At 43.9% G+C, this 13,812-nt stretch overlaps 1 protein-coding gene across 32 annotated transcripts in view; it reads right to left on the reverse strand.

Annotated features, from left to right (window-relative positions):
* AMBRA1 (autophagy and beclin 1 regulator 1) overlaps positions 1 to 13,812 on the reverse strand; it is a 157,876-nt gene that overhangs the window by 70,452 nt on the left and 73,612 nt on the right. For all 32 annotated transcript variants that reach the window (XR_011423858.1, XR_011423860.1, XR_011423859.1 and 29 more), the window contains one exon: positions 13,519 to 13,619. Coding sequence is in view for 28 of the 32 variants with exons in the window: in XM_005598071.4 (XP_005598128.1) it covers positions 13,519 to 13,619 (101 nt within the window). In the remaining 4 variants the exon portion in view is untranslated. The remainder of the gene's footprint in view (positions 1 to 13,518; positions 13,620 to 13,812) is intronic.

Consider the following 13,812-nt stretch of genomic DNA (forward strand, 5'->3'; position numbering starts at 1 on the left):
TTTAGACCAACGAAAACTGTGGCTTTTAGAAGCTCTCAATTAGCACTTACATTAGCAGTATTCACTTTGCCTTAAAGAAAATCAAGTTCAAATTCTGTGACCCCTGACAGACACAGGAAAGGCAGGAGAGGAAGGGGACTCAGAGAGCAAAGGCAGAAGAAAGGAAGGACACTGGCTGAATCTCATCACCACATGCTCTAACCTCTTATCAGGCAATAAGAGATAAGCTCTAGTTTTATTTGGGGAGAATCTCTGCCTTTTTAGATTAAACAGTCTGTACATTTCCACTCTCAGCACCATTCTTCCTTCCCAGGGCACACCGCTGCTCCATCTCCTCTTGGGAGGGAAGTCTACACTTCCCCCATCCCAGGCTCAGCTGAGCGTGTCACTTCTCTTCACTTTCTAGTAGTAAACATGGCCGCAAACACATTTCAGGCTGTGGCAGCAGCTCCTTTTCTGCCTCACGGTCACTTCATGAATCTTGGTTAAACTTCGAGGCAGAGCAAAGAGATGTTTAATAAGCACACAACCCACCGGCTGCCCTGTTGAGCTGGAGGAAGTTCTCGTCAAAGCCAGCTTAAATCTCCAGCGATAAGTATACAGCTTTCTTGCACGAAGGCTATTCTATTTTGAATGCAACCGCCCAGGGCAAAACCCAGGCCTCACCAACAGCAGAGCCTGCATTCCACCAGTCACTGAGACAGCTCTGAAAGAACATCAAGGAAGTCCTAAAAAGTGACCGATGAATATTAAATGTCTCTATGTGCCCTGAGGCCCAATCCATGCATTCACATTTATAGCCCATAAACCAGTTGTAACCAGTCTCATCAATAAGGCCAACGAAAAGCTAACTCCTATGCTTGAGAAGAACTGAATTCTAGCTTCTCCCAACCACTGCGCTAAAAAAACAAAATGTGCCACAGTGACCGGACACACAAGGATCCCTTGCCTTAGTTTTCAAGAACTTTTCTTCCAAGTTGCTTCTGTTAAAGAAGCTGCAGATTATAAATGATGCCATGGGTACAGGTTCACTTACAGCCAATTTAGTAAGTGCTTGCACAGTTAATTCTGTCAGTCTTACTCCTACACAGAAATATATGTGGCCCCAAGGGGCCCAACCACCCCCAGAGCTCTTTTGTACATCTTTTTACCCTTCAGCACACAGAAATAGAAGAGGGCTACATCCCAGAAAACCCAGAGGAAGAGAATAGGTAGTTTCTCCAAAATGCTATGTCTAGAAAACCATGATCCAGCTTCCTATTAGGATGTAATTTCTAAATTCATGCTTCTCCGAATAATCTAAATAATGATCTAAGCCAAGATGTCTCTCTGAAGGTCCAAATCTACACATCTACATCCCTAGGTATGCTGAAGCTTTCCTTTCATGTACATGTAAGGACATTTTAAAAAGCAATTTGTTTAAAGTGAGCTACCAGGCTACCTCAGATCTCAAAAATCTACTCAGTTGTGGTAGAATGTTACAGCACTGTCACTAATGATTCAAGCCTCACTGTATCCAGGCACTTGGAGAGTCCCCTCTCTGAGATGGGACAGTAACAAAAGTGACATAAGCAGAGACTCGAAAGGTGCTTGTCCACTGGGGCCCTATCCCTCGTTTCTCCTCGGAACCCTGAGACACTACATGAAGAAGCCTGAGTGAGCTGACTGGTGAAGAGAAAAGAGACATCAGCCAGCTGAGGCCAACCGGCCTGCCAAGTGCCAGATATGTGTGTAAAGCCATCTGGATTAGTTTTCTGTGGCTACCATTACACATTACCACAAACTCAGTGGCTTAACATGAACTTACCAGTTTTCAGTTCCGCAGGTCAGAAGTCCAACATGAGTCTCAGGGGCTAAAATCAAGGTGTTGGCAGGGCTCTGTTCCTTTCTGGAGGTCCATGGGAGGGTCTCTTTGCTTGTTCATTTGGGCTGTTGGCAGAATTCAGCTCCTTGTGGTTGCAGGACCGAGGTCCTCGTTTCCTTGCTGACTGTTAGCTAAAGGCTATTCCCATCTTTTGTCGCTGCATCTCTTTGACTGACCATTTGGCCTTTCTCTTCCACTTTTAAGGGCTCATGATTAGACTGGGTCCACCTTGATAATTCAGGATAATCTCTCCACCTCAAAATCTGTAACCCTAATTACACCTGCAAAGTTCCTTTTGCCACATAAAGTAACATATCCACAGGTTCCAAAGAGCAGGATGTGGAGATCTTTGAGAGGCCATTATCCCGCCTACTATACCAACCAAGACTATCTACACCCGGCCAAGCCATCACCTGATCACAGAGAGCAGCCAAGTTGGTCCAGAACTGCACACTGGATGCAGAGAATTGTGAGAAACAATAAAAGCTATTTGAGGCCAGTAAACTTTGGGGTGGTTTGTGAGGCAGCAAGAGCTAACTGATAAAACTGCCAAGGCTACACGACTTCTGAGGAATCTGTGCAACCCTCAATCCGATGACATGGGTCTTTTTCCCTTCTCTGCTCTAGTTCAACAGACAGGCCTAAGAGGCCACTGGCAGTTTTCTGTTCTCCGAATCATAAAACAAAATAATTAAATTAGTTTTATTTCTTCTTCCAGTCCAGATCTGGAGATTATTGCTGAAATTTAACAAAAGCCAGACTTCTTATCTCAAGAGAACCACAGAGGGGTTTTTTTTATCTGTAACTAGAAGCTACATACGTGAAAAAGCATATATGCTAGAAGTCTTAGAGAAAGATTTGAAGGAATGGCCATCTTTTGATAGAGCAAAAGCTGCTGATAGAAGAGGGAAATTTCATTGCTACCCAACCATCTCTCCTCTGTGCATAAAGACCAATGAGGGCTTTGGGGCACAGTCTCTAAGCAGGGGTCTCTAACCCTGCATTAGCTGCAAATACATTTTCTCAAATGGGCTCCCCCTCAAATTTGCTGATACTTAAAGGTCTGGAAAACTTCAGTAGAAGGAAAATGCCAATAGCAAGTTAATGTCCTCTTGGCTCTTTTGGCTGACTTCCCTCTGCCTGGGTCTTGCCTATTAATTGAATGCTATTCGGATTCCATCTCAAAAACAAATGAGGATGGAGACCAGAGGCCTGCCTTCCCCAGACTGATAAGAGCAGCACAGTGCAATTATACCAGAACAGCTTTGTTTTGGAATGTAATCACCGCCCCAGCCTTCTTCCCAATGGGATGGCAACAGTGTAATTACCTCTTCAGGATTCATTGTTTGGGAATGTAATTCTGCTACAGGGCCCCCATTTCCAGGGGAAAGGAGCTACAACAATATAACAGAATTTGTTGCCCCCTCCCCAGTAGCAGTCTTGTGAGCTAAACTATTTTTGTTTTCTTAAAAGTAAAGCCAGAGTTTAGATTTTCAGCTGTTTTTCTCCCCATAAGGAATCGCCCACACCATGAGGGTTCTGTTTGAAAAGTCCCAATCTAAAGCTGGACTGCTTGAGTTCCAATTCCCACTCTGTCAAGTACCAGCTGTGGCCTTGGGCAAATTACTTCATCTCTCTATGCTTCAGTTTCCTCATCTGTAAAAATGAGTAGTAACAGGACATCACTGGAATGTTGTGAAGATTACGTGAATTAGTACGTGAGAAGTGCTTAGAACAACACTTGGCGTATAGTAAGTACTCTTGGGTGTTTTTTGTTTGTTTTAGCACATTTGAAGCATCATATTCCATAGCCAATACATTTTGCAAACGTAATCTAACGCTAGCTCCTGGTCAAGTCTAAGCTTGAGTTACTCCGTTCTTTCTTTCCACAGCCCCCTTTGCCAGTTCAGCACGCGGGGCAATGTGTGGGATAATTTTAACTCCTGCTATAGAACTGTCAGTCTCCAAGCTATCTGCATAGCTAAAACTTCAGTTTAATAAGCAGGAGTGACTGTGGATATTTCCATGTCATTCCTTTCATTTATGTTACTAGTCCAAAGGAAACTACAATAAAGAGTCTGTTGTGAAATCTGGCCATTGGGAAAATCATCAAGTATACCAAAAGCAGCCACTGGCATCATGGCAGATTCTGGAAAAAATTCACCATTCTAGCTAGATTTATTTATGAAAATAAACAATATATTTTCCTCACATGCCTACAGTACACCCCACCTCCCTGAACCCTTGTTCCTACTAGAAACGTGGACCTTCTACCTCCTATCCGGTGTTCCTTTGTTCCTTTGTAGTCTAGAGCAGTTAAATTCTCTGCTTAGGAAGGAATATTTCTTGGCTTGCGCTTCACCAGCCATGAGCCATAAGAGTAAAAATCATGAGTTTGTTTGCCAAGTCGTCCTAAAGAATACAGCCCCACAGCTCAAGACAGGAGTGAAGCTGGGCCCCTTCTGCATAGCACACAGCTGCAGCGAGCCACGCTTATGATAAACGCAGGCACTCATCTCAGTAGCCTGTAATATGAGACTGTGGTTAAAGGATAACTATCTGGCTCTGGGGTGACACTCAACTCCTAGCCAAAAGAAACACTCCAAGGAGGTCTCAACATTCCAAAATGTCCCTGGTCACCCACCTACAGGTACCTCTTTCCACATCATAGCTTATACCAAGATATCCATGCTTGCTCTTGGCTTCCAGCTGAGTGGCACAAGGACCCTGGGAAAGGAAATTAACACCCACAGGGTGGCTCTCCTTGGTAAAGAGGGTGAGAGGTGCTGTCTGCTAGCTGCCATGGCATTTCCAGCCATTTTGGAATAAATGAGGCTGCTTGAAGACATGAAAAGAGGAGAAAGAAAAGCTAATGTGAGCTCAGAGTTTTAAAAAGAAGGAGGTAGAAGGTTAGCACGGGTTATTAGCTTCCAGAATTCACATTGATCACTGGGTGAAGACTGATGGAGCAGATGGGAAAGCAAGGAGGGCTGTTCCAAGTCTTTCCAGGGGCTGTGGAAGATCTCTCATCTTAAATAAAGAGCAGACTGGCTGGCTGCTGCCTCCACTGGAAAACACAGGCTTTGACCTCACATTTGGGCTTTTCTTTCCTCACATCTCCTCTGTAGATTTCTATATTGTTACATCCTTTGTTCTGAGGCGTTGAAAAACAAGTCAAAGCACAAACCAATCATAACCTAAGAAGAGAAGAGTAAAAGGGTTCTGGCATTACAGTGGGTACTTGTAGATGAGAGGGCAACTTCAGCTGCCGCTTTCAAAATGAACAGCATTTCTAAAGAGTACACAAGCAGGGGACGGCTTAATAAGCTCTGAGACCACTCTAGGGTTAGGGAAGCCCCAGAACAGAGAAATTAAAGGACAGGGAAATAGAGGGGTCTCAATCCAGATATGTTGATGTTAACATTTCTTTTTCAGGAGGAAGAAGGGGAACAGGTGGGAAATTGGTTAAAATGTTAGAAGAAAGGTTATAGGTCAATTTCGCCTAGGAATGAAACTCCTGGCAAAGCTGAGAAGAACCTGCTATTCCAGCATAAAAGCTTAATGGGCTCCTATTTTCTGCTGCAGAAATGCTATAAGGTTCTGAGCTCTCACAGCCAGCTTTCTGTTTATACTTCTACTTCAGCATTTAGCACAATACCCACTGTCCTATACCTGTTTATGAGTGTGACGGGCTTGCTCAGTAGACGGTGAGCTTATGGAGAGCAGAGATCATGTCTTGTTCCTCTGGGTACTGTTATATACCTATCATTGTACCATGTAAACAACAGAAACTCAATAAATGCTTATCAAGTCAAAATGGCTCACATACCAGCTAAGCACCCTGTAGGTAATTATGAATTCATTCATTTCCCCCCATTACTAACAGCTCCAGATTAAGAAGAGTTATATACCAGGGCTTCACCCAGACCAACGCATCTTGGATTCCTGGTATGCACACCCATTAACTGTGTTAACAAGTCATCTCTTCCCATGCCTCTGCCTCTGTTCCTAGCTTAATGAGTTAATCTAGAGCAGTGGTTCTCAAATTTTCAAGTGTACCAGGATGCCCTAGAAGACTCTTTAAAACACAAATTCCTAGGCCCCACAACCAGGGTTTCTGCTTCAGTGGGTCTGCAGTAGGGGCCAATAATTTGCACTTGTAAGAAGTTCCCAAGTGATCATGCTACTGGTCCAGGAACTACACTTTGAGAATCCACGTTGCCATGGTAACACAGGAGCAAGCACTTGGTCTGCTGAGTAGATGCTTATTTCATCAGCAGAGGTTCTGATGGGGACAGAAAAGGATTTCCCAACGCAAACGCTGTGACTCCTCTACTCTTAGCCCCTTGAGTGACATGACTACAGTGGACACATTAGCTTGTCAAACTATCAACACAGGGACCTTCAGGTTACCATCTGTTGGTGCCAAAGAGCACAAGCTCCCAGTTTTTTCAACTCACTGACTACAGCAAAGGGAAGAAAGCCCTGCTCCAGATCCAGGAAGAGCACTGCTGGGCAGGAAGGCAGAAGAACAGAGAGAGATCAGCAAGGCTATAATCAGTGAGGAGACTGATAGGGCTCTAACTCATACTGGCCCCTGAGATTTATAATAAAAGTCATAATAATGATAATAACCAACATCTACTGAACATTTACTGTGTGCCAAAAATACTGTTCTAAGCGTTTCATATTTTAACTCATTTAATCCTCAAAACAATCCTATGAGCTAGACACTATTCTAATGCCCATTTTCCAGATGAAGAAACTGAGTCCCAGAAAAGGTATAATAAGTTAACCAAGATTACACTCCTAGGAAGTAGCAGAATGAACATTTAAACCTAGACAGGCTGGCTCTGGGGCCCAAACTCTTAAACACTTGCTATCCTGCCTCTCAAGCCGACGAGACACTGAAAATGGCAGCTGTCCTTCCCAAGCTCTGCTCACTCAGGCTCATGGACCCACAGAAAAGACGAATGGGACACATTCAGAATTTCTTCAAACTGTACCAAGAGACATAAATACTTGGTCCAAGCCCAGGTTTGAGCTGCACCCTCCCTAGCTAATCCAAAAGGACTGGCAGTTAAAGTCACAGGGGAATTAGTACATTTTTAGTGGCAGGGCTAAAACAAAATACAGAAAACCAGACCACTCCCTGGCTACCCTGTAAACTCTCTAAGGGCAGAGCCATGTAATTCTTTTGTAGGACCCAAAGCGCCCTGGGAAATGCTAAGCATTTAGAAGGTGCTATGTACATGTCAAAATGACAGTCCAGAGACGGCACAGGTGTAAAGCATCAGGGGGAAAGATCAACAGGAAATTTCCTGGGGGTGGAGAGAGATGGAGGCCAGGAAAACTTAGTCACAAAATATAAAAGGGACAGAAAAGTTTATTGATAAGGCCCAATATTTTCCTCTAGAAAAGCCTGACGAAGCACAGACACTTCAGCCTCGAAACTGGGACCCAGGTTCTCAATAAGCACAGCTCTCACTAGTGTATAAGGAGATGCAGTGAAGGGCTGGGGTGGAGAGGACGTGGACACTCCAGTGATGGGTGGACACCAAATAAATACAACGCCCTGGGTGTGCAGGGCATCTGGGGAGGCTGGGTTCTCTGGGAGGAGTGTTGCATTTACTTCTCTGTTTCCTGGGCAACCGAGCCAGCCCCTTATCGCCTTCACTTTCATCACTGGAGCAGAATGAAAGGTAATTGGGTTAATTATTAAAGCAGCCCTAGCTAGTACCACCACCACTAATTGTCCATTTATCTGGGGTTTATAAACAGCCATCTTAATTGATGTTAAGTTGGAATGTGCCACTCACTTTATTTGCCTGACTACTGGATACCAAAGAGGTACAGGAGATGGAGATAAAGGGTCCAGCCAAAAAGATATAGGGTCTAACACCAGAATTAGTATTCATTTCTGTTCAAACTCATTTAAGTATACCATCATGGCCCTCAACTGTATTCACTACGATTCATCTTTCCCAGATTTGCCAATTCAAGTGAAGATCTGGTATGTAGTAATTAAGCAATCTGTTATATTAGAGAGCTGATATCAGGTTGAGAAATGACGCTAATTCCTAAAAGTCAGCAAGCCCAAGGGCCCAGACGCCCACCTAGTTGGCCAAATTAGACTAGACAGGCCTCCTGAAAGTTAATTCCCTAAGATACCAGAGAAGTGGGAAACATCTAAGAGAGAAGACCGGTGTTTTTAAAAGAGATGAGGGGGTAAAAGACAACCAAAATAAAGTTAACAAGGAAAAGAAAAGTAAATTCTTACAAAAGGGGTAGCTCTGTCTTACCCACCAGAGGCAACAAACAGAAGGAAGCCTGGGACACGGGATTAGATAAAGTAATAACTACAACAATGTATTGTTGGGTTTGTAACATATAGACGGAGATGTAATAGTTATGACAATAATAGCAAAGATGAAGGGAATGGAGCGATAGCGGAGCAAAGTGTCTGTATCTCACCAGAACTCAGTCTATGTAAGTCTGAAGTAGATCCTGATAAAATATAGTTTAAACATGAATAAAGGAATTAAAATGGTACATTAGAAGATATCCACCTAATACAAAAGAAGTCAGGAATGGAAAAACAGAGAAACAAAAGACATTAGAAATAAAGAGAACAAACAGCGAAATGGAAGACAAAGATCCAACTACCAATAACATTAAATGTGAATGGACTAAACAATCCAATCAAAAGACAAAGAATGTCAGACTGGATGAAAAACAAGATCCAAACATACACTTTCCATAAGAGACACACTTCAGATTCAAAGGCAAAAGTAAGTTGAAAGTGGGGCTGGCCCAGTGGCATAGTGGTTTGGTTTGCACACTCCGCTTCAGTGGCCTGGGGTTCACAGGTTTGGATCCCAGGCACAGACCTAGCACTGCTTGTCAAGCCATGTTGTGGTGGCATCCCACATAAAGTGGAGGAAGACTGGCACAGATGTTAGCTCAGTGACAATCTTCCTCAAGTAAAAAGAGGAACATTGGCAACAGATGTTAGCTCAGGGCCAATTTTCCTCACCAAAAAAAAAAAAAAAGTTTGAAAGTAAAAGGATGGAAAAAGATATATCATGCAGTCAACAACCATAAAAGACCTGAAGTACCCATACTAATATAAGAAAAATTATAATTAAAGACAAAGGAACATTACTAGAGACGGAGGGACATTTTATAATTCATCAGGAAGGTACAATAACTACAAACATATATGTACCTAACAACAACGTCTCAAAATATATGAGGCAAAAACTGACAAAACTGAAGGGAGAAATACACAATTCAGTAATAACAATTGGAGATTTCAATATCCCACTCTTAATAAAGGACAGAGCAACTAGACAGAAAGTCAGCAAGACCATAGAAAACTTGACTAACACTACCAACCAAGTAAATCTCGCTGGCATCTATAGCACTCTAAACACCAACAGAATACACATTCTTCTCAAGCACACAGGAACATTCTCCAGGACAGACCATTATGCTAAGCCATAAAACAAGCTTCAAAAATTTATTTTTATATTTTTAATTTTATTTCTTTTTGTGAGGAAGATTGTTGCTGAGCTAACATCTGTTGCCAATCCTTCTCTTTTTGCTTGAGGAAGATTGTCACTGAGCTCACATCTGTGCCAATCTTCTTCTATTTATGTGGGATGCCACTACGGTGCTAGGTCCACGCCCAGGATCCTAACCTGCGAACCCTAGGCCACTGAAGCAGAGCAGACAACCTCAACCACTACGCCACTGGGCCGGCCCGTCAATAAATTTAAAATAACTGAAATCACATAAAGCATGTTCTTAGACCACAATGAAATTAAACAAGAAATCAACACCAGAAGGAAATTTGGGAAATTCATAAATATGTGAAGAGTGAAGAACATACCCCTAAACAAGTAATGGGTCACAAGAAATCATAAGAGAAATTAGGATGACTAGGCACAAAGCCAGCTCTAGCCCAGGAGACTTGACCAGGACCCAATGACCTGCGGCTAGGAGCAAGAAAATCCTGACACTTCACATTGATTTTAATCAAAATACTAAATTAAGTACATCAGGCCCACATCTGCTGGGAGCAGATGCTCATTAGGATGGAAGTCAAAAAGATTAGGCAGGACAGATAACTAATACCCTACATTACCCTGGTCCCTATCCCTCACAAGTTTTTTGTTCTTCCAGCAATTACCAGGAAGATGTCAAATGCCAGAGCTTCTCATTTCACTTTTATGAGGCCTCAAACATGCAGAAAAATATTATAAGCTTAAGAACCTTTTGGCAAATACTCCCTACTTGAACTCAGGCAAACACGCCACAGAAGACAGAATAGGTTCTTGAGTCAGGCAGACAGACTGGTTTAAAGTTCCAGGTCTGCCTCTCCTTGTCTTCTACTGGGCAAGTAACAGAACTTCTCTGAACCTCGGTTTTCTTCCCTGCAGAGTGGAAACGCACCACCTACTTCACCGGGTTGTCATAACGATGAAAGGAGCTAACACATGGGAAAGCACTTAGGCCAGCACCTGGCACACGGCAGGCGGTCCTCAACCTCATTTCCTCCTTTACCAGCAGCTGCTGTTACTACACAGAGCTAGAGCTGTCTGCTAAAAAGTCAGCAGGGGGAGCTCCCCAGACTTTCTCCTGTCTCCCCAAGAATATACTTGGGAGAGCTGCAGTGGCTTTAAATGTATTTGCACTTCCTCAAGCACAGCTTCAGAATTTGTGCTGCTGAAGAAGGGGCATGGCATGTGTCGACGGGTGGCTGGAGGTCACCAAGAACCTACAGAATGTGGGGAAGGCCCCAAGATGTGACGGAAGAGATGACGATGAACAAAACCCTCCCCTGCAGGAGCTTCTGTTTTCTATCATCGCTCTCAGGCTCACGTGGGAGGAAGTGAGCCGAACGGCTCTTAATTTTCTAAAAATCCATTTTTGTTGATGATTCCCAACGGCTTTGGCTAGGGTCCACTGGAGACTCATTTGCCACCATAGCACCAGTCACACCTCCTAAAACTACAGGTGTGTATATGCTTTATCTCTCCAGGTCTGCCAAATTTCCATGCTTCGCCCCTGTAAAAAGCCACTCACTCACAAAGGGTTCTGCTTTATGTTTGGAGCTAAGAACCACATGGCAAGACTGAGGTATGGTCAACCAGCCAGACTCTGAGCTGCAGGAGGGCAGGGATCACGTCCGTCTTGCTCACTCCGGTACTCTAGGACAGTGCCTGGCACATAGGTGCAGAACAAATACCTGTTGGATGTAATTCTTCTGAGACCATCACAACCTCACTCCTATCACATAAGGGAAAGTGCCTTTTCAGGAAAACTGGGAGTGCTTACTGTTAAGAGGCCAATTTGTCTTTTACTTCGAAAGCCATTACTATAGCAGCTCTATTATACGATCACAAGTAAGTTTAATAAAAAGCAAAATATTTGTGTCCAGGAGGGCAAGAAGACTCAGGAAAGGGCTGTTACATAATGAGATTTTCCTCAGCAAGTGCCACTGGGTCATAAAAAGTTATGTCTAGAAACCACTAAAAAAAAGAGGAACTAAAACAAACAAGAAAAACCTTGAAGATGAGCCAAGTTCCCTGGGGGCTCTTTCCCTCTTCTAGATTAAGGTCCTTTAAGATAACTGGGGAGGCGGACGAGGAAGCTCTCTGGCTCCTCTACGTCCAGCTGCACGCATCACTCCGGGCGAGTCAGCCTCGTGGGCTCTAGTTCCCTCCACTGCTAATTAGAGAACAGCTCCACGTCAGGATTACTGTGAGAAAGAAACGAAATATGACTGCGAGAAGCTCTCAAAACACTCCTTAGTATATAGCAAGTGCTCAACAAATGTTAGGATTTTTGGGTTGCCATTATTATTATAATTAGAATTTTCTCAAGAGAAGAAAAAACCTAACAGAATTGTTAATAGAATCTGGAGGGACATCCAAATACCTACAAATGATGAGGACTTTTTTAAAAAGACAATAGGCACTCCGTAACAGGTATCTTGAGAAAATGAGAGAAACTAGTTTAATTGTGAATGGAAACCATCTGCTAATCTAACTCGAGAGTGAGGTTCTTGAGGCTACATTTCCTTCCCCTCGAGGCACTTAGCATCCTTTGTTAGAGAACTTTCCTCAGTAGATTTCATATCTATAAACAACCATCTGCCAGAACACAACCCCCATATTCAAAGGTATCCAGAGGTGACATTGGGCCATTTGGGGTCAGATCTCTGGGCATAAAGTAGGGAATAGGAAATGCAGGGAGAGTTATTAGATCAAAGGAGGAAAAAAACAACATACAGCTGTTCCAGAAAAGCCAAATGCCAAAGAAACAGAGCTTTTCCAGCAGTAGCGAAGCAGGAGGTGCTGTGTGGGGTGGTGGAGGCAGATGTCTGGAACAAAGAAGGGTGGAGAAGAGCTCTGTAGTACTGCCTGGCAGCAAGTGATTATCTGCCAGTGAGGACCTTCCACGTGCCATCAGCCAAGCCACAGAGAAGCACCATGCATGGAGAGGCGCAGAGCCAGGGGGTCTGTTTACCAAGCAGGGTGACAGCCCTCCTCAGATAAGGCTGTCAGGAGACCAGAGTGTCCTCTGCTCCCCGGCCAAGCCTGGGCCTATGAAGTCCTGGCGTCCAGCAGAGAAACCGTTGAGGTTTCTGGGATTTCTAGGCCTTGACGTTGGGTCAAAGAGAGTAGTACTTGGGGGGGCCAGATCACATGGCCTATGAGCTGTCACAGCAGCTTAATTAGAAATCCCATTCTCCCAGCTGACGGTGCCACTGCCTCACACACATCCCTTCCTACCCTCAACCACCACATGGCCCAGATTTTCCAAAACATAATGTCATTAAAATATTTTTAATAAAGATTCTGATTAAAGATATACCTAAATGTGACTTGATTTTTATACCTTTCATGCCTTCGCATACATAAATTTACAAGTGGGCAGTGGAGGTGGGGGAAGGGGCGGGGAAAGAGTGACAGGGAAACAACCATTCTTAGGAAAAGACAGAACTCTGCTTTGTTTCCTCTAGAGACTGCCCAGGAGCAGCGGCACATACCATGTCTCAGAGCCCAGTCCTCTCACGCATCTTAGCCCCCAAACACTGGGCACTAAGCTATGCAGCCACCATAAAACTGCCTCCGCTGGGCTTGTCCAGCCCATTTTCTGTTCTGGGGAGATTTCTGAGCCAGCTCTATGGGTCTCTTCTCCTCCTCCTTCTACGGGAAGGTTCCACAGTGCTTGGAAACTCCATCTGCTGGCAGTAGCAAAGAGTGGTTGGAGGGTGTGCATTAAGCTCCTAATTAAATCACAGGATCTGGTTCATGAGGATCTCACCAACCGAAACATGAACAAGACACTTTTATCATTCAATTAAAAGCAAAGGCAGAATCTAACTGCAGAACTAAGAAACAAATAGTTAAAAAAAAATTTTTTTTAAGATGTTTGAAGGCAGTGAGAATGGCCAAGAGAAACAGTTATCGTCAATCCTGCAGTCTTCGGCCTTGAAGTCAGGAACTGAGCACAAGACCTCAAAACAGATTTTTCAACCAGGTACCAAGATGCCATCCCATCAACATAGGTAAAGAAGGAGAATGCTTTATCTGGCTCCTTGCCCCTGCAAAACTTCGAAATCCAAAGAAACATTTCCTTACCTGCCAGGACCCTGTTAACGGAAGAATGAGTAGCCAGGCCAGGCTGTCCACGTTCATGAAAAATCCCAGCATAAGGCAAGTACTCAGGCAGCAGGAAACGCCTACAAAAAGGAAGCATGTATGAAAAGCCTACTAAAGACTCCCATAAAGCAAAGGAGCCATGCCAGCTCCCTACCCTCAACAGTCGAGGCTAAGGGATCCATTAAGCCCAGGAATCCACAGCAGCCCAGAGAGGAGTAAAAATTCCTAGGATTTGTCCTTTCAGATCTCCTTCCTTCCCGATCTTTCTTCTCA

The sequence above is a fragment of the Equus caballus genome, chromosome 12 (assembly GCF_041296265.1).
Source record: "Equus caballus isolate H_3958 breed thoroughbred chromosome 12, TB-T2T, whole genome shotgun sequence".
Lineage (NCBI taxonomy): Eukaryota > Metazoa > Chordata > Mammalia > Perissodactyla > Equidae > Equus > Equus caballus.